The sequence below is a fragment of the Mus caroli genome, unplaced genomic scaffold, assembly GCF_978045245.1.
Source record: "Mus caroli unplaced genomic scaffold, Mus_caroli_1 scaffold_8, whole genome shotgun sequence".
Lineage (NCBI taxonomy): Eukaryota > Metazoa > Chordata > Mammalia > Rodentia > Muridae > Mus > Mus caroli.
In genome coordinates this window covers 116,499,678-116,518,454 of record NW_028227263.1, presented here as the reverse complement: position 1 = coordinate 116,518,454, position 18,777 = coordinate 116,499,678, and the positions used below count along the sequence as shown (strand labels likewise).

The 18,777-nt window shown below is 48.7% G+C and overlaps 1 protein-coding gene across 3 annotated transcripts; it reads left to right on the top strand.

The window, feature by feature from the left end:
• The first annotated feature begins 287 nt into the window (after positions 1 to 287).
• Positions 288 to 6,660, top strand: Fbxo27 (F-box protein 27). Of its 3 annotated transcripts, XM_029479197.2 has the most exons (6): positions 288 to 372; positions 731 to 1,111; positions 2,196 to 2,307; positions 2,436 to 2,531; positions 3,579 to 3,714; positions 5,192 to 6,660. In XM_029479197.2, the coding sequence occupies exons 2-6, from the start codon at positions 757 to 759 to the stop codon at positions 5,333 to 5,335; spliced, it is 843 nt and encodes a 280-aa protein (XP_029335057.1). In that variant the 5' UTR covers positions 288 to 372; positions 731 to 756; the 3' UTR covers positions 5,336 to 6,660. The 3 variants fall into 3 exon arrangements, with proteins under 3 accessions (XP_029335057.1, XP_085698104.1, XP_085698105.1); XM_085841978.1 differs by lacking the exon at positions 288 to 372 and having other exon boundaries at positions 462 to 1,111; XM_085841979.1 differs by lacking the exons at positions 288 to 372; positions 5,192 to 6,660 and adding an exon at positions 5,028 to 5,185 and having other exon boundaries at positions 462 to 1,111.
• The last annotated feature ends 12,117 nt before the right edge of the window (positions 6,661 to 18,777 follow it).

Below are 18,777 nucleotides of genomic sequence, written 5' to 3'. Positions count from 1 at the left end.
CACAACCATCTGTACAGCTACAGTGTACTCACATACATAAAATAAATAAATCTTTTTTTAAAATGTGCTAACTTGTCGAAGTTCGAAACTGTAAGCTTTAGCTGATGCTTCAGTTAGCGGGGTCATTTTTGTCCTCTAGAGCCTGCTTTTTCCTGTAAATCGCGGATTGACTGGATGATTGTGTCTGGGATTTAAGGTTGCGGACTGCACAAGGCGTTTAGGGGTGGAGCCTTCCACTTGGATGCCTACCCGAAATAATAGTTGTTACCAGATGCCAGGCGCCCACTGCGGATTTAGGGTCACTCCAAGTGTTGGATTGGTTGCGGAACCGCTAGGACTGTGCCACAGCCCTGGCCTAATCTGTGTCCTCAGGTGGATTCCTAAACTGTTCACCAGTCCTAAGCCGGAAGGAAGTGGGGTCTGGATCCACAGGGCTGGACATTCGGCGAATCTCAGAGAGGTTTTGCCTGGGAAGGATAGTATTAGGCAAAGCTATAGCTACGCGGTCCTCCAGACCGCGAAGGGGAGCTGGCAGGGGTGCCGGTGAGCACCAGCGGGCTGGGAGGAGGGTAGGCTTTGGGGACAGAGAGGCGGTAAGGGACGTGGGAGACAGACAGCGGATGGCTTCGGGGCTGTTAGTCTCGGGGTGGACGCCTGCAAAGCCCGGCAGCAGAGGCTGCGAGTCGCGGAGGCTGCTAATCACTAACATCTAACCCCTCCTCTCCTGCAGTCCCAGCCAAGCGGGGCGCGGGGACCATGGGTGCCTGGACATCCAGGACCCGGGTCCCGACGCCGGAGCCCGACCCCCAGGAGGTCCTGGACCTGAGCCGTCTGCCCCCGGAGCTGCTCCTGCTGGTACTGAGCCACGTGCCCCCGCGCACGCTGCTGATGCACTGCCGCCGAGTGTGCCGCGCCTGGCGCGCCCTGGTGGATGGCCAGGCCCTATGGCTGCTGCTGCTGGCCCGGGACCACAGCGCAGCGGGCCGAGCCCTGCTGGCACTAGCCCGCCGCTGTCTGCCCCCTGCCCACGAAGACACGCCCTGCCCGCTGGGCCAATTCTGCGCACTGAGACCGCTAGGACGCAACCTCATCAGCAACCCCTGTGGCCAAGGTGAGGCGCTGAGAAGGCGGGGCCTAGAGGAAGCCGAGGGGCGGGACGAAGAGAGAACTGTCGCACAAAGGGCGGGGCCCCAAGAATGCTAATGGACAGAGCCAAGAAGGAATCCCCCGGAAGGTATTAAGGGCGGGGTCACGGGATATTTGTAGGCTGTGAGACCAGAAGGGAACCAGTGAGAGGATAGGGCGGAGTCACAAGGTATGAAATGGGCGGGGCCTAGAGTTAAACCAAGAGGCAGGTCTACAGATGTAGCAGAGGGAGGGGCTAGAAGTGGGGTCACACTTGACCCAGTTAGAGTGGCTGGAAGCACCTGACCTATATAAGAGAGCGGTGGAGGGGACCAAACAGCATATCCTCTATCTAAGAGACAGGATGCACAGAGAGGCACCAATGAGCAATTAAAATCAACACATAAATATCTTTTGTTTGATTGGCTTTTACATTTTAACAATTTATTTTCGTCCCTGCGACTGGAGTTTCAGGAGGCTAAGCCTCGTGGCTTGGGAGCTGGGAACTGACCCCAGGTCCTCTAGAAGAGCAGTTCCAAATTTTTAAATTTTGTTAGTATATTTTGTTTTTGTTTTGTTGTTGTTTTGCTTTTGTTTTTGCGGGTTGGAAAGATAGCTCAGCGGCTAAGAGCTGCTCCTCCAAAGGACCTGAGCTCAGTTCCAAACACTCAAGTGGAGACTCACAACCATCAGTAACTCCAGTCTCAGGGAGACCACCCTTTCTTCTGGCCTCTGGAGGTACTAGGCATATATACATAGTCTGCAGACAAAAACTTTTAATTTTTTAAATTATTTTGGTGTGTTGTTAAAGGGCTCAAATCTCGCGTACAGGTGGTAGGTGCTCAGCAGCCAACTTTGTATCCACAGTTCTCTCCTTGTATTTCTGCGTGAAGTCTGATGGTTAGTTAGGCTAAAGTTTTCCCACTGAGCCGTCTGTCCTGCCTGCTCAGGTTTCCGATTCTTTTCAAACCTGAGGGGTGGGGGAGGGGCGGCGCAGCTTCATTTCGACCGGAATCCTAAACCCTTCGCGTCCCTGGTACTGAGATTACCCCTACTGTTTTTCTCTACAGAAGGCCTGCGCAAATGGATGGTGCGGCACGGTGGGGATGGATGGGTGGTGGAGAAGAACAGGAAACCTGTACCTGGGGCCCCTTCACAGACCTGCTTCGTGACTTCCTTCAGGTGAAAGCCCTCCCCGCATCCCCTCCGTGCCCCCACCTACCGGCCACCCCCCCCCGGGGGGGTCAGAGCCCTTGAAGAAAGACCTGCGGGTTCTCACGGACCAACCAACCACTGTCTCACCTTCCTAGCTGGTGTCGCAAGAAGCAGGTCGTGGACCTGGTGGAGAAGGGTCTGTGGCCAGAGCTGCTGGACAGTGGTGGTGTGGAGATTGCTGTCTCTGACTGGTGAGTCTGGGCACAGGAAAAGCCCGTTAGTAAGCACTGGGGCTCAAGGCACACACTTGTAATCCCAGCACTTGGGATGCTGAAGCAAAAGGAAGTCATAGGTGAGCTCAAAGCCAGCGAGTGCTCCATGGAGTCAGGTTGCCTATATCCAGATGCCTGTAAGAGTGTCCGTTCTCTGTACAGAGTCTTTATTGGAGCTTTCTGGATTGACTGACCAATTAGCTGCTTGCCCCTGTGGTTAACCACAGCCTCTAGGCCAACTGACGTTAACTCACAACCCTAAATTACGCTATGGCTTTTTCTAAAGTGACCAAATTTGACCTATGCCTGTCTGTGGACCTGGCCAGACTTTGTCCTTACTCAGTATGGTAGACTATTTGGTATGACTTGAGTCTCCAAAAAAGACACTCCTGGCAGGCATGGGTTTGCAAGGGCCAGAGATCCTTTGAGTGCATTTTACTGGGGCAGAGACAAGAACAGGAACTGAGGATAGAACCCAGGGCCTCATGCATGCTAGGAAAAGCCTCTACCACTAGACCTCACACACTCCAGGTCTCTTTGTACTTTTACTTTGAGTCAGAGTCTTACCACGTTGCCCAGGTTGGCCTTGTACTTGAGATACCTCTAAAACAGCTGGAATTACATGCCCGGACTACCTGGCTCTCTGCCTGCCGAGTCTTGCAGTTAGAAACGTGTAAGTGTATCACTATCCCGGGCGTTTCAGCTTTTTTTTTTTCTTCCTGAGACAGGGTCTTGCTATATAATCCTGTCTGACCTGGAACTCTCTTCAGGCCAGACCTCAGGCCTCTCTTCAGGCCTCAAAACTCACAGAGATCCACTTGCCTCTGCTACCACACCCAGCAACACCCAGCACCTTCCATGAGTTCTGGGGTTCAAACACAGGCTATCATTCTTGTGCGGCAAGCCCGTCACTGACTTAACCATCTTAGCCCTCAAGACCCCTGGGAGGAACTTAATTTGTACGCCCAGGGAGGCTAGGCTCCCCCAGAGAGGTAGGTGATGCATTGAGACCTCAACTTCCCACAGGTGGGGAGCTCGACATGACAGTGGCTGTAAGTACCGTCTCTTTGTCACGCTTCTTGATGCCCACCAGAACGTCATAGATAAGTTCTCCGCTGTGCCAGACCCCATTGAACAGTGGAACAATGATGTCTACCTGCAGGTGAGCCTCTAACCAAAGCCGAGCTTCTCACTGGGTGGGGATTGGTTGGTGGCGACTTCCTGGTCTCATTACCCTCAACATATGGTCAATGGCAGTCATTTTCACCATCTCTCTGTCTTGGGGCTTTTGTTTTTGTTTGGTTTTTAAGATTTATTTATTTATGTATATGGGTGTTTTGTCCGCATGTGTGCACACCAGAAAAGGGTATCAGATCCCATGGAACTACCATTATAGACACTCATAAGCCACCATGTGGGTGCTGGGGATTGAATTCAGGACCTCTGGGAGAGCAGCGAGTGCTTTTAACTGCTGAGGCATCCCTCCAGCCCCTCCATCTTTGGTTTTTAATGTGGTTGTGTGTGTGTTGTAGATGTACATGGGGCTCTGCCTGTGCCTGTTTATGTGGAAGGCAGAAAGATCTATGTCGTATGTCTTTCTCTTTTACCCTCCACCTTAGTTTTTGAGACAGTGTCTCTCACTGAGCGAGGAACTCATTGATTGGCTAGATGGACTGGCCAGTGAGTTGTGAGGATCCACCTTGTCCGTCCTGGCACTAGCGTTACAGATATACATGTTACCACAGCCAGTTTGGACACGGGTGCTGAGGATCTTAACTCGGGTTCCTTATACTTTATCAACTGAGCCGTTTCTCCGGCCCCGCCCTCTTATGTCGGCCAAGTCAGCACACGGAGAAAGCTGGGCTAGGCAGATCTGGATGAAGTTCCTACTGTGCAAACAGTACCATTTCAGCCCTTGCTGAAGGACAAGGTGGTGGTGGTGGGTGATCGTGACAACTGGCCGTCTGCCCGCCCTGGGGTGCCCAGGAGATGAGGAACCTCTGTTGATTTGGTTTCAGAGCTTTGTTGCATGAGATCTCTGGGCCAGTCTACACCGTGATTCCTCACTTTATGGCTGTCACAGGGCAGAGAGACTTCTTCCATAGTGGCTAGAGCTAAGGGAGCCAAGAGAAATAAGTTTCAGCTGCTATGCTCTGACCTTACTTGGGAAGTCACATGACAAGACCTACTCATGTAGCCTAGGCTGTCTCAGACTCACTGTGTAGCTGAGGCTAGCCTTGCGCTCCTGGCCCTCACTTCTGTCTCCCAAATGCTGGGAATAATTGCGGATGTGTACAGCTCCACCCAGAATTTCTGCCACATTCTTGGTGATAAAACCTCTTTTATTCTAATGTTTTTTTTTGTTTGTTTGTTTGTTTGTTTGTTCCTTTCTCTTTGAGACAGTTTGTTACTATATAACCCAACTGCTGAGGACTATGTAGCCTGAGCCTCTAACTTTCCTTCCTCCTGCCTCAGTCCCCCAGCCCTGTGATGGCAGGAGCTTGTCACCACACCTAGCCTCAGATCCCACCTGCTAATGAGAACACGGCAAGGTTTCAGAAGGGCCATCATGTGGGAAGTCACAGACTGGCTGACAGAAGGGCTGTGATACAAGGCTGACTGACTCCTTCTACCTCCAGGTCACCCACGTGTTCTCCGGCATCAGGAGGGGCATACGTTTTATCTCTTTTGAACACTGGGGCCAGGACACACAGTTCTGGGCTGGCCACTATGGGGCCAGAGTGACGAACTCCAGTGTGATCATACGAGTCTGTCAGTCCTAGTCAAAAGGCCGCCATTTTGGCAAGACAATCTGAATGTGCCTTCCTGGAGCTGTCGGCTGGAATCCCTCATGAGTCAAGTACTGTACCTCCCTGGCACATGAAACTCTGGGATCCAGTGAAGGGTCCTGCTTGGTCTTGTTTTCAGAGTCTGTAACATTGAAGCCCTCCATCAGATCTACCTATTGCTGCTGCTTTAGAGCATGAGTGCCTGGGTGCCTGGATGCATGGATGCCTGGGTTCCTAGATGCATGGATGCCTGGGTGCCTGGATGCATGGATGCATGGGTGCCTGGATGCATAGATGCATGGGTGCCTGGATGCATGGGTGCATGCTGGTCTCAGGTCACAAGCGGCCTCTATTTCAGTTCACTCACCTCTTTGCCCTGTCCCCAGTATTGATCCCCCACCCTTTTTTGAGACAGGGCATCCCAGCTGGCGACAACCCTCCTTTCTGCCTTTGACGCTCACGTGCTGGGACTACAGGCACACAGCAGTATCACTCAGTCTTGTGCAGTGCTGGGGATGAGCCCAGGGTTTCGTGCATGCCAGGCAAACATTCTACTATCTGAGCAATGTCCCCAGTGTCCCCTCTGGTCATGTCCTGTTTCTGCCTCAGGGATTGTCTCTGTCCCTTCACTGAGGCCCTCTACTTAGGGCTGAACATAGGATTTATGGCTGTCAGAATTCCAGCTCCTTTGGGTAAGGAACCAAAGCTCTCTTGGCTAGAGCCAGCCTCCTCATTGAAGGGTGTTTTAGGGTATTATATCTGCCCACAGATTTTCTCCAAACAGTTGGGAAGTGCCTAGAGTCCAGGCCCCGATCATCAAAGATGTCTATATTGTATAATATTTAAAGTTATTTTTAATTTTCTCAAACAATGAGAGAATATCTATCTGGCAATATCTATCTGCCAATCTCACTGTAATAAATTGATTATTTTGCCTAAACTGGTTCATATCTTTTTCTTTGTTTTGGTCTCTTTTTAATGCTTTATGTGATTGTGGTTGTCATTGTGGTTTTGAGACAGGGTCTCACCTGGAACTCACCATACAGCTGCTTGTGTGTGTGTGCGCGTACGTACCTTATGTGTGCCTTGTGTGCTTGGTGGCAGTGCATGTAGACCACAGTGAGCATGTAGAGATCAGAGGACAACGTGGGGGAGTCAGTTCTATAGGTCCTAGGGATCAAACTCGGGTTATCTGGTTTGGTGGCAAGCACCTTCACCCACGGAGCATCTTGGCAGCCAATATTTTGACTTTTTTTTTTTTTTTTTAATCAGATAGGGTCTTCCTATGGTATGTGGCCTGGGACTCATGACAATCCTTCTTCCCGTGCTTCCCAAGTTGTAGCAAGCATTACTTCAGGTCTTTGCTTCATTTTTGAGAGGAGATCTCATGTAGCCTAGGCTGACCTCAAGCTCTCTGTCTAGCTCTGGCCTTGAACATCTCAGCTTCCTTCCTCTGCATCCCAACTGCCAGAAACTGAACTCAATTCCTCTGTAAGAACAGCGCTCAGTTTTAACCACTGAGCCATCTCTGCACCAGCAGGTTTTCTCTCTGAGTGGGAGATTAATTTATTTATAACTAATTATTATTATTTTTTTATTTTATGTACGTCATGGTTTGAATATGCTTGGCCCAGGGAGTGGCACTATTTGGAGGTGTGGCCTTGTTGGAGTAGGTGTATCACTGTGGGTGTGGGCTTTAAGACTCTCACCCTAGCTGCCTGGAAGCCAGGATTCTGCTAGCAGCCTTCAGATGAGGATGTAGACCTCTCAGCTCCTCCTGCACCATGCCTGCCTGGACACTGCCGTGTTCCTGTCTTGATGATGATGGACTGAACCTCTGAACTTGTAAGCCAGCCCCAATTAAATGTTGTCCTTATAAGAGTTGCCTTGGGGGACTGGGGAGATGGCTCAGGGGTTAAGAGCACTGACTGCTCTTCAGGAGGTCCTGAGTTCAATTCCCAGCAACCACAAGGTGGCTCACAACCATCTGTAATAAGATCTGATGCCCTCTTCTGGCCTGCAGGCATACATGTAGGCAGAAAGCTGTATATTTAATTAATCTTATAAAAATTTTTGAAAAAAAAAAAATTTGGCCTTGGTCATGGTATCTGTTCACAGCAGTAAAACCCTATCTAAGACCATGTGTATGAGTGTTTTGTCTGCATGTATGCCTGTGAACCATGTGTGTGCAATACCTGTAGAGGCCAGAAGAGGGCATCAGATCTAGAACTACAGTTAGAAACAGCTGTGAGCCATACTATGGGCGCTAGGAACTTAGCCCCAGTCCTCTGGAAGAGTAGCCAGGGCTGTCAACCTCTACTCCATCTCTCCAACCCCGAGAGATTGATTCCAGAAGTTGTTAAAGCCATAGATGTCAGCAGCTTGTTGGGCTTTGAGGACAGTGCAGGCCCGCGTGCCAACATGTGGGTAACTGATGAATGCCCACAGTCCAGGCTGTCAGGCTGTCTCTGCATCAGCTATGAGGGTGGGGAGGGAAAAAATCGGGGGGCGGGGGGTTACTTTAGTTCTGGAAGGCAAATTACTGTAGCTTCAGGGCCTGTCAAAGTTCAGCCAAAATGAACGGGCTTTACAAAGTGGCTTCTCCTTGTAAGAGAGACCACAGAGAAACCACTGGACTAGAACACTCCATGGGTAGAAAAACATCATATCGGAGATCAAACTCTCGATGCTGCCTCCCTCCTGGGGATGGAGGCCGAGGTGGAGAAGCAAACAGATTTTAAATGACAGCAGGGTGGGGTCTTTGTGGGAACAAGAGCACCTTTAGACCCCTGTATACCCAGTAACAGTCCTTCTGTTTACCAGGCCAGTAGTCGCCACTGCCATTTCCTTGTGCCGTTGTAGCATGTAGTTCGTACTACCCAGCTTTAAGCTCCAGGCTTAAAGACTGCAGTACCAGTCCCCGCTCAGCTTCCCTCGGATCCACAGATGAAACACACTTTAGCTTTTTTTGGACATGCTTTAGCTCAGTGGCCGGGCTCTTCTTTTCACTCCCAGCTCAGCACCTCTAATTCTCCCTTTACTTAGTTGCTCAGTTCGTTACCTTCTCCCTGTTCAGCCCCCTAAATCTGACACTCAGCCTGAGATCTCACATGATGGCAAGTACTGTTCTCTTCCTCTGCATCTGCTAGCCTGCCTGGGAAAACCGGAAGTCCCGCCCACCCAACCCAGCTCATTGGCCACTAGCATCTTTATTGATCGATCAAGAACCAATTGGGGAACAGGACCTTCAGTGTTCACACGCAGATTCCCGATCAGAACATCAGAACCACCCTACAATCCCTGGCCAACAATGGACAGGCCCATGGTCTGTAGCAGAGATAACTACACACTACAGTACAGAGCACTGTGCTGCTAAACTGTGACATCTTGTACATTAAACTCAATGCATTTTGACTTACATTTCCAATTACTATGGGTTTGCAAGGACAATACAATGGGCTGTGGAGACAGCCTCATCAGGATATCTGAAGAGTATGGCTAAGGCGGGTGAAGTGAGATCCATCAAGGGCCCTGGCACACGGCTTTAGGAGACGATACTGGAACTTAATCCCAGCGCTTCGAGGCAGCAGACTGAGGAGCTCACAGTCAGGTCATCCTTGAGAGTTTGGGGTCAGGCCAAATTACATGAGTGCCTGTTTCAAAAACATATCTGAAACATTTGACAATAGCATATCAAAACGTTTTGATATCCAGATGTTTCAACCAGGATATAAGGTTCCCATCACCGAGCAGGTGGAAAGATTATTGATCTCAGGTTATTAGAAATAAGTTTAGGGCCGGGCGTGGTGGCACACGCCTTTAATCCCAGCACTTGGGAGGCAGAGGCAGGCAGATTTCTGAGTTCGAGGCCAGCCTGGTCTACAGCGTGAGTTCCAGGACAGCCAGGGCTATACAGAGAAACCCTGTCTCAGAAAACAACAACAACAAAAACAAAACAAAACAAAACAAGAAAAAGAAATGTTTAGGGTAACAAAGTAAGAGAACTGTAAGCAACAGGTGTGACACTGACAGGAGGAGAGAGGATTCTGGGAAATAGTAGGAGAATAAAAGGGGAGAGTCGGGGAGAGACACTGAAGGAAGACTCTAAGGATGAAGGAAGCATGCCAGGACTGAAGGAGAGGCTACTAACCAGCAGGCAGACGAATTCAGGTTAGAATAAAGGGAGATTCACTGGGGACATAGAGGACGTCAGGAGCTGAGCAGAGGTGGCCAGCCACATAGATGAACTCAGGATGAAATAAAAGGAGAGATTTGCCCAGGAACACTGAGGAGGCAGATGTGAACCAGCAAAGAGCTGAACTCAGGCTAGAGTAAAAAGAAGATTCGCCCCAGACTTGGACACATGAAGCTGAGGTGTGGTAGGTAACTAACCAGGTGGAAGACACTGAATAGTTGGAGTGGGTTAAATAAGTTATGAGCTAGTCAGGGCTTATGGCTTTGGCATTTATGAATAAATGATTAGTCTCCGAGTCGTCATTCCGGGAGCAGGGGCTGGGAGGAAAAACGGATTTATTTTCTTACAGAGAACATTGCTTGAACGGAAGTGTGTCTTCTACACATTTTATTCTTGATCAAGAGTAAATGCTCAGAAGGGTCAAACACACAGAAACAGGAAGTGCATTGGGCTTTATTTTCTTTTACTTCTAACTCAGGTGGTGACTGTGTCACCCTGTTGGCTGAGGTCCCACTTCACGGTCTTAATTCAAAGGCTTGTCTGAAAAGAATTGGCTGGCACACAGAAAATGCACTTCCTTGTTTGTTTGTTTGTTGTTTGTTTGTTTGTTTGTTTGTTTTTTGAGACAGGGTTTCTCTGTATAGCCCTGACTGTCCGGGAACTCACGTTGTAGACCAGGCTGGCCTCGAACTCAGAAATCCGCCTGCCTCTGCCTCTGCCTCTGCCTCTGCCTCTGCCTCTGCCTCTGCCTCTGCCTCTGCCTCTGCCTCTGCCTCTGCCTCTGCCTCTGCCTCTGCCTCTGCCTCCCAAGTGCTGAGGTTAAAGGGGTGCACCACCACCTCCGGGTCACCACCGCTTGGTGGCACACAGAAAATGAAGAAAGGGGAAAAGGGGATCTCTGCTCCTGACCACCAGACTCCTGGAATGCAGCAGGGGGCCTGTATGTAAATGAAGGTCTCACTGGGAGGTGGGATTAAAATATTAGCATAAAAGTCTTACAAGGTGTTAGGGGGGCATTTTTACATTCCTTGTCCTAAACTCAAGTTTTATAGTACTTGATAGAAATCACTTATATTTCATATTTTTTACACTGTGATCCAGGAAATGATCAAAAATAACCACTCCAAGTGTGTGCCAGACCTAGTAACACACACAGGCCTTTAATCCCAGCACATGAGAGGCAAAGACAGGTGGAGCTCTGAATTTCAGGCCAGCCAAGGCTATCCACTGAAACCCAGTAACAAACAACAACGACAATTTTTTAAAGCCAAATTTGCCCTGTACTGAATGCATATTCCTTCCCCATAATAATCAAGTCAAACTGAGGTAAACCAGCATAGGGGATAGTTTAGCGCCCTGGCACTCTACTTGGCCTAGACACTCTCCTTTCCTAATAATGGACTTGGTAGCTTGTCTCCTTACCTGCATGTAACTATGCTCACACACCCATCTCGAAACAATGCATCTAGCAATTTTGAACTCCTGCCTGCATCAGGCTACATGAGAACCACTCTCTAAAAAAAAAAAAGATAAATCCCTCCCCCAACTATCATATCTAACAGATTATATTCAGTTATAGTCTCCTTATGTTTGCATAGAAGAGTGGAAAGGCTGGTCCAGCCTGAACTAGTTTTGGGTGTGTGTACAGTAAGACAACGCTGTGTCTCCTGGTAAACTCAGAGAGAGAATATTTTATTTACTATCTTACACATGCAGAGGTCAGAGGACAGTTCTCAGTTGGCTCTCCCTAGAACACTTACCTAGAATCCCCCAGTGAGGGACTGGGGGCGTGGCTCAGTGGTAGAGCCCCAGCCTAGAATCCCCCAGTGAGGGGCTGGGGGCGTGGCTCAGTGGTAGAGCCCCTGCCTAGAATCCCCCAGTGAGGGGCTGGGGGCGTGGCTCAGTGGTAGAGCCCCTGCCTAGAATCCCCCAGTGAGGGGCTGGGGGCGTGGCTCAGTGGTAGAGCACCTGCCTAGAATCCCCCAGTGAGGGGCTGGGGGCGTGGCTCAGTGGTAGAGCCCCTGCCTAGAATCCCCCAGGGAGGGGCTGGGGGCGTGGCTCAGTGGTTCCTAGGTTCAATCCCTAGCATTGGTGAGAGAGAGTTAATCCTGATTAACTGTGGCCTTTGTTGATAACATGCATCAGTGTGAGCTCAGTAACAGCACTGATGCAGCATCCTGGTGAGGACAGTCATTGGTGTGGCAGAAGGGTTAGATGGGAACTTCGCGCAAACCTGAAACCACTCTAAAACAATAAATTCTAATGCACAAGATAGGAATGAAAATCAACACAGGCGAAGTACTTTTTCAGAGGGACTTGGAAGCGAGCACCCTGGACCAGAGAGGGGCCAGGGTCTGATTTTCACCTGGCTTGTTAGCTAGCGACACATTGCTCTGCAAAACTCCCCAAAGGAAGTCCTATCTCTTATGTTGTCTCCCTGGCTCCATAGCCACTGCAGATCACATCATTTAAAAAATCATTTATGGGGGGCTGGCGAGATGGCTCAGCGGTTAAGAGTGCTGACTGCTCTTCCAGAGGTCCTGAGCTCAAATCCCAGCAACCACATGGTGGCTCACAACCACTCGTCACGAAATCTGATGCCCACTTCTGGAAGTGTCTGAAGACAGCTACCGTGTACTTACATATAATAAATAAATAAATAAATAAATAAATATTTTTTTAAAAATCATTTATGGAGATGGATACTTTGTACCTTTTAGAAAGTAATGTGCTGGTTCCAGTGGTGGCAGAAAGCAAAGGTGGTTTTTATTCATGTTTTAATTTCACAGCTTTCTCTGATCATGTCATCTCTATGTGCACTGTGAACCTTTTTTTCCCCCTTTCTTTCTTTCTTTCTTTCTTTCTTTCTTTCTTTCTTTCTTTCTTTCTTTCTTTCTTTCTTTCTTTCTTTCTTTCTTTCTTTCTTTCTTCCTTTCCTTCTTTTTATTCAGATAGCTGTAGAGATGGCTCAGCAGTCCAGATTGCTGGCTCCCTTTCCCAGAGGACCTAGGTCTGATTCCCAGCACCTACTTGGTCACCACAGCTATCTGTCACAACAGGTCTAGGAAATCTGAATGTCTAAAGCCCTCCTCTGACCTCTGCAGACACCCGTGGTTCACAGACATGCATGTAGGCAAAACATGAAATAGGAGAGATGGCTCAGAGATGGCACTGACTGCTCTTCCAGAGGTCCTGAGTTCAATTCCCAGCAACCACATGGTGGCTCACAACCATCTGTAATGGGATCTGATGCCCCAATCTGGTGTGTCTGAAGACAGCTACAGCATATTCATATAAATAAATAAATAAATAACCCCACCAATAACTCAGTGCTAGGAGTCACACACAAGGCAGTAAGGCACAGCTTACCCTTGAGTCACCTCTCTAGCCCCTAAGCTGTTTTTGTTTTTAAACGATCTCTTTTCCCTCTAATTGATAGTTTGCTCATGGCATCAGTGGTAAATGCAGCTAAAGTAAGCTCCACAGGTGCAGCAGGAGGCCAGGCTATGGTGAAAGCTGGTGGGGATGGTGCATTGACCCGGAGGCCCTGCAGGCTTTAGCATTATGTGGGAGATACCTGCAAGTGTTACAGGAAAAGAATCCCCCAGTGAGGGACTGGGGGTGTGACCCAGTGGTAGAGCCCCTGCCTAGAATCCTCCAGTGAGGGGCTGGGGGCGTGGCCTGGTAGTAGAGCCCCTGCCTAGAATCCTCCAGTGAGGAGCTGGGGGCATGGCCCAGTGGTAGAGCCCCAGCCTAGAATCCCCAGTGAGGGACTGGGGGCGTGGCTCAGTGGTAGAGCCCCTGCCTAGAATCCCCCAGTGAGGGGCTGGGGGCGTGGCTCAGTGGTAGAGCCCCTGCCTAAAATCCCCCAGTGAGGGCTGGGGGTGTGGCTCAGTGGTAGAGCCCCTGCCTAGAATCCCCCAGTGAGGGCTGGGGGTGTGGCTCAGTGGTAGAGCCCCTGCCTAGAATCCTCCAGTGAGGGGCTGGGGGCGTGGCTCAGTGGTGAAGCCCCTGCCTAGAATCCCCCAGTGAGAGGCTGGGGGTGTGGCTCAGGGGTAGAGCCCCTGCCTAGAATCCCCCAGTGAGGGACTGGGGGCGTGGCTCAGTGGTAGAGCCCCTGCCTAGAATCCCCAGTGAGAGGCTGGGGGTGTGGCTCAGTGGTAGAGCCCCTGCCTAGAATCCCCCAGTGAGGGGCTGGGGGCGTGGTTCAGTGGTAGATGCCCTGCCTGGAATTTTCCAGTGATGGACTTGGAGTGTGGCTCAGTGGTAGAGTGTTGCCTGTGTTGGGGTGTCTGTTGATAAAGTGTGTGCCAGACCCAAAATTTTATTTCCAGCATAGAAGGATAAAAGAAAAATGTTGGGGGCTGGAGAGATGGCTCAGCAGTTAAGAGCACTGACTGTTCTTCCAGAAGTCCTGAGTTCAAATTCCAGCAACCACATGGTGGCTCACAACCATCCATAATGAGATCTGACGCCCTCTTCTGTTGCATCTGAAGTCAGCCATAGTGTACTTACATATAATAATAAATCATTTTTTAGAAAAGAAAAGGAAAATTTTGAGCTGGGGAATTTCAGACTGTGAACTCTGGCAACAGATATTGATAAATGATCTGTCCCATTGACAACCATTCCCATTCCCAAGGGACCCTCCAAGATGTCCATCATGACCTCCAACTTCAACCTGGAGGGGGGAAAAGCCAGGCAGAGCGCTTTCGAGCCATACCAGGTTGGGGGAGGAGGGCTTTGGCCAGGCAGGATCACAGACAGAATGCAGAGGAGAACAGCAGTAGTCACACCAGACCACACCAGTGTGGACTGCCTGAGCAGCATCCAACAGTAGTCACTGGTTGGGAAAATGAGTTACTATCACTCCAGAACTTGAGATGTAGGCCCTTCTGTCCCACGAGACCAGGTGTTAGGGTGACTGCTGATAAAGGCTCAGGAGGGTTTGCTTATAACTGGCATCAGATCATCAACCTCAAATGTGAGGGACCCTAAGGACTTTTTCCAGTCCCACATTCTCTTTACAGCTCCCCCCTCCCACCTGGTGTCAAGGCTAAACCAAGTTCCATTCTCCACCCACAGGAACATTCTTGAGTAAAAAATTCTCAGAAAAACCGCAGCAGCACGTACTGACTGAGAGTCACCTGACACTCTGGAAAGTCTCAGGGAGAGAGTGTTATGATCTGCCCATGCTTGCTACCCAATGGATTTATTTTTTTTCTAAGATTTATTTATTTATTTATTTACTTACTTTATGTATATGAGTACACTGTAGCTGTACTGATGGTTGTGAGCCATCATGTGATTACTGAGAATGACGGTTGCTCGCTTCAGTCGGCTCCACTCCTCTAGCCGAATATATCTAAGCTGTCTTCAGAGGCACCAGAAGAGGGCGCCAGATCTCCTTACGGATGGTTGTGAGCCACCATGTGGTTGCTGGAATTTGAACTCAGGACGTTCAGAAGAGCAGTTGGTGCTCTTAACTGCTGAACCATCTCTCCTGCCCTTAGCCAATAGATTTAAAGGTTAACACACTTAGCCAATGGATTTGAACTGTAACCTTGCTGATGTAACCTGTGCCCCTAAAAAGTATAAAAACTGCTTGTCGGGCCGGGCGTGGTGGCACACACCTTTAATCCCAGCACTCAGGAGGCAGAGGCAGGCAGATTTCTGAGTTCGAGGCCAGCCTGGTCTACAGAGTGAGTTCCAGGACAGCCAGAGCTACACAGAGAAACCCTGTCTCCAAAAACAAAAAAACAAAAAACAAAACAAAACAACAACAACAAAAAAAAAAAAACTGCTTGTCGTAGCCATTCGGGGGTCACCTTCTAGTCACTCGCCTTGAGGGACTAATTGAAGGTCAACACTGATCTGCTGTAAAATAAACTTCTTGCTTTTGCATTGATCTGTGTCTCAGCATCTCACTTGGGGGGGGAGTGTGGGGGGGCGTCTCAAAGTAAGTACCACTGACTGAGGGTTGGGGTCTTACGAATGCATAGGCAAAATAGCTAACTTCTGCTCACTAAGAATTCTGTGCTTCCCATATCGTGTGTGTGTGTGTGTGTGTGTGTGTGTGTGTCCATGGTCTACCTGCTGCTCTGCCTGTCCTTGTTCCCAAGTGCTGTGGTCACAGATGCTCACTCCATGCCCAGCTGTGCACTGTTTTCCTTGTGTCTTTTTGAAAGGATAAAGGTCTCCTGTCAGCCAGACTGACTTTGAATTGGCAATGAGTTGAGAATGGCACAAACCTTCTGATCCTCTTGCCTCCGCAGGCTGAATGCTCTGATTACAGGCATAGACCACCCCTTTGGGGTATTGCACTCTTGAGAATTGAAGCTAGGGCTTTAGCTGGGAAGGCACTCTACAAATTGAACCACATCCTAGCCCTTTTAACACATTCCTTCATAAGCAGCTTTTCATGACAAAGAAGGCTTGCAAGTGGAGATAAGAAGTGGGGGCAACCCTACAGAATTAACACTTCTATGTAATTATCTAAGAATCACCGGACAAGGCCAGTCAGAGGGTCCCAAGGGTTAAGCCACAAGGCCAGTCAGAGGGTCCCAAGGGTTAAGCCACAAGGCCAGTCAGAGGGTCCCAAGGGTTAAGCCACAAGGCCAGTCAGAGGGTCCCAAGGGTTAAGCCACAAGGCCAGTCAGAGAGTCCCAAGGGTTAAGCCACAAGGCCAGTCAGAGGGTCCCAAGGGTTAAACCACTTGCCACCAAGACAGATGACCTGAGATCAACTCCCAGAATCCATATGATACAAGGAGAGAACAGACTCCTTTAAAACCTCCTGTTTTTCTTCTGACTACCCACACATGCTATAGCATACACATGTGCGTGCACACACACATATAAATAAATAAATTTTGAAATACTTGAAAAAATAAGTAAATAACTGGAGCCAGGGAGGGTAGCGTGTGTGTCTATGATCCCAGAACTCAGAAGATGAAAGCAAGAGGATTTCAAGCTTGTAGCCAACTAATCTACACAAGGAAAGGAAAAAAAAAGGTCAGAAGAAAACAAAACAAAACAAAACAAAACAAAACAAAACAAAACAAAACCAAAAAAAAACACCTAGGCACTGTAGTGCACATCTTTAATTCCAGAACAGGAAGCAGAAGAAAAAAGATTTCTGTGAGTTCCAGGCCAGCCAGAGCTGTATTGTTATACCCTGTATCAAAAAAGAAAAAATAAAAGAAATAAAGAAGAAAGAGAAAGCCAGGCAGTGGGGGCGCACTCCTTTAATCCTAGCACTGGGGAAGCAGAGGCAGGCGGATTTCTGAGTTCGAGGCCAGCCTGCTCTATAAAGTGAGTTCCAGGACAGCCAGGGCTATACAGAGAAACTCTGTCTCAAAAGAACCAAAAGAAGGAGGAGGAGGGGGAGGAGGAGGAGGAGGAGGAGGAGGAGGAGGAGGAAGAAGAAGAAGAAGAAGAAGAAGAAGAAGAAGAAGAAGAAGAAGAAGAAGAAGAAGAAGAAGAAGAAGAAGAAGAAAGAGAGACAGAGATGGCTAGACAGAAAGCCACATTGTTGTCAAATGTTTAAAACAACTCATTACATAGCACAATTACAACACTACAACACAGCTCCAATAGATACAATTACAACACAGCTCCCACACCTAAGGCTGAGGCCACAGCCTGGAAGAGGAAGCAGAAAGACTAATAGTGAAAGGACCAGGAAGTCAGCTGTGGCATTGTTTCTTCTTGCTGTGACAGAGAAGCTACACCCAGGATACCTCAACAGCATGGCTGCCTAAACAAGACCTTACCAGTTCCAACACCAGTTGGTATCCCACAGTAGATGGGGGAAATCTCACAAACACCCAGATCAAGATCTACAGGTAATTAAGGGCTGGGGAGAGAGGGAGAATTCGCTTTCCCTGGGGAGGTTGGGGGATGGGAGAGGATCCTCCTGATTGATTATCCAATTGCAATGGTCAGCCCTGGATGCATATGCATGCAGCAACTTTGAATGGTCTCAGCAGGTTGGATTTATATGGCTATGTAAGGGCAATGGTGAGAAAAGAGAGGGACCATGAACTTGGGCACAAGAAAGGGAAAGGATACATGGGAGGAGAGGAAAATTATGTAATTATATTTTAATTGAATTTTGAGGGGTGAGGGAGAATGGAGGGAAAGAGAGAAGAGAATGAACCACAAGGGGATAATTTAGTTGGCATTTAGTACTTGTTTATTAAGGTGTGTGTGTGTGTGTGTGTGTGTGTGTGTGTGTGTGTGTTTTGAGGCAGAGTCTCACTGTATAGCCCTGGCTGGCCCAGAACTCACTCATTATGTAGACCAGGTTGACCTGGAACTTCCAGAGATCCACTTGTCTCTGTCTCCTCTGTAATGTGAGTTAAGCCATGCACCACCACACCCAGATATTTTCATCAGTGTGTGAGTGTGTGTGTGTGTGTGTGTGTGTGTGTGTTGGGAACTGAACTTGGATCCTCAGCAAGAGCAGCAAACACTATTAACTGCTGAGCCATCTCTCCAGCCCCCACCCCCATCTGATTCCTTTTAATGTTGAAAGAATACAGCATTTAAAAAGTGTGACAAATGTGTCCAACCTAAATTATGTCGCTGAGTAATGTGCTGTTTCAGACCTGAGATTTTTCACTGAACTGCAGGGCATGAAGGAGTGCTTCCTCCTGAGTCTGTGGTACTGGGCTGTTTAAAGAGCTCCATGTATTTAATCTATTGCAAGTGCTAACTGCCGCCACCGCTCATTGTGCTTCCACCGAGCTCCTGGAGAAAATCGAATGGTTTAAATTTGTAAAAGCAGAATATTTAGAGAATTTAATTAACTTCCACTCTAAGTGGGCTGTGGAGTTGTTGAAACTGGATTCGGCAGATCATTAATCAAACAAGCCTTGAAAGTGGATGTTACAATTTCCTAGATTTATAGATAGAATTAATGCTTGTATGTAGGAACTCTGGTGGCTAAGAAAGACACTTTTCTTTCTCTTTCTTTTCATTCTTTAAACTCTGGGCCTGCTAGCTTCTGAGAACACCAGCACCCAAATGCACCTGCACATATATATTCATAAATCCTTTCAAAATTATTTTAGATTTATTTATTTTATATGTGTGGGTGTTTTGCCTGTGTGTGTGTGTATGGGCACCATGTGCATGCAGTGCCCACAATGGCCAGAAGAGGGCATCAGCTCTCTGAAACTGGAGTTTCAGGCAAGGTTGTTAGCACCCTTGTGGATGCTGGTAACCAATCCTCAGGA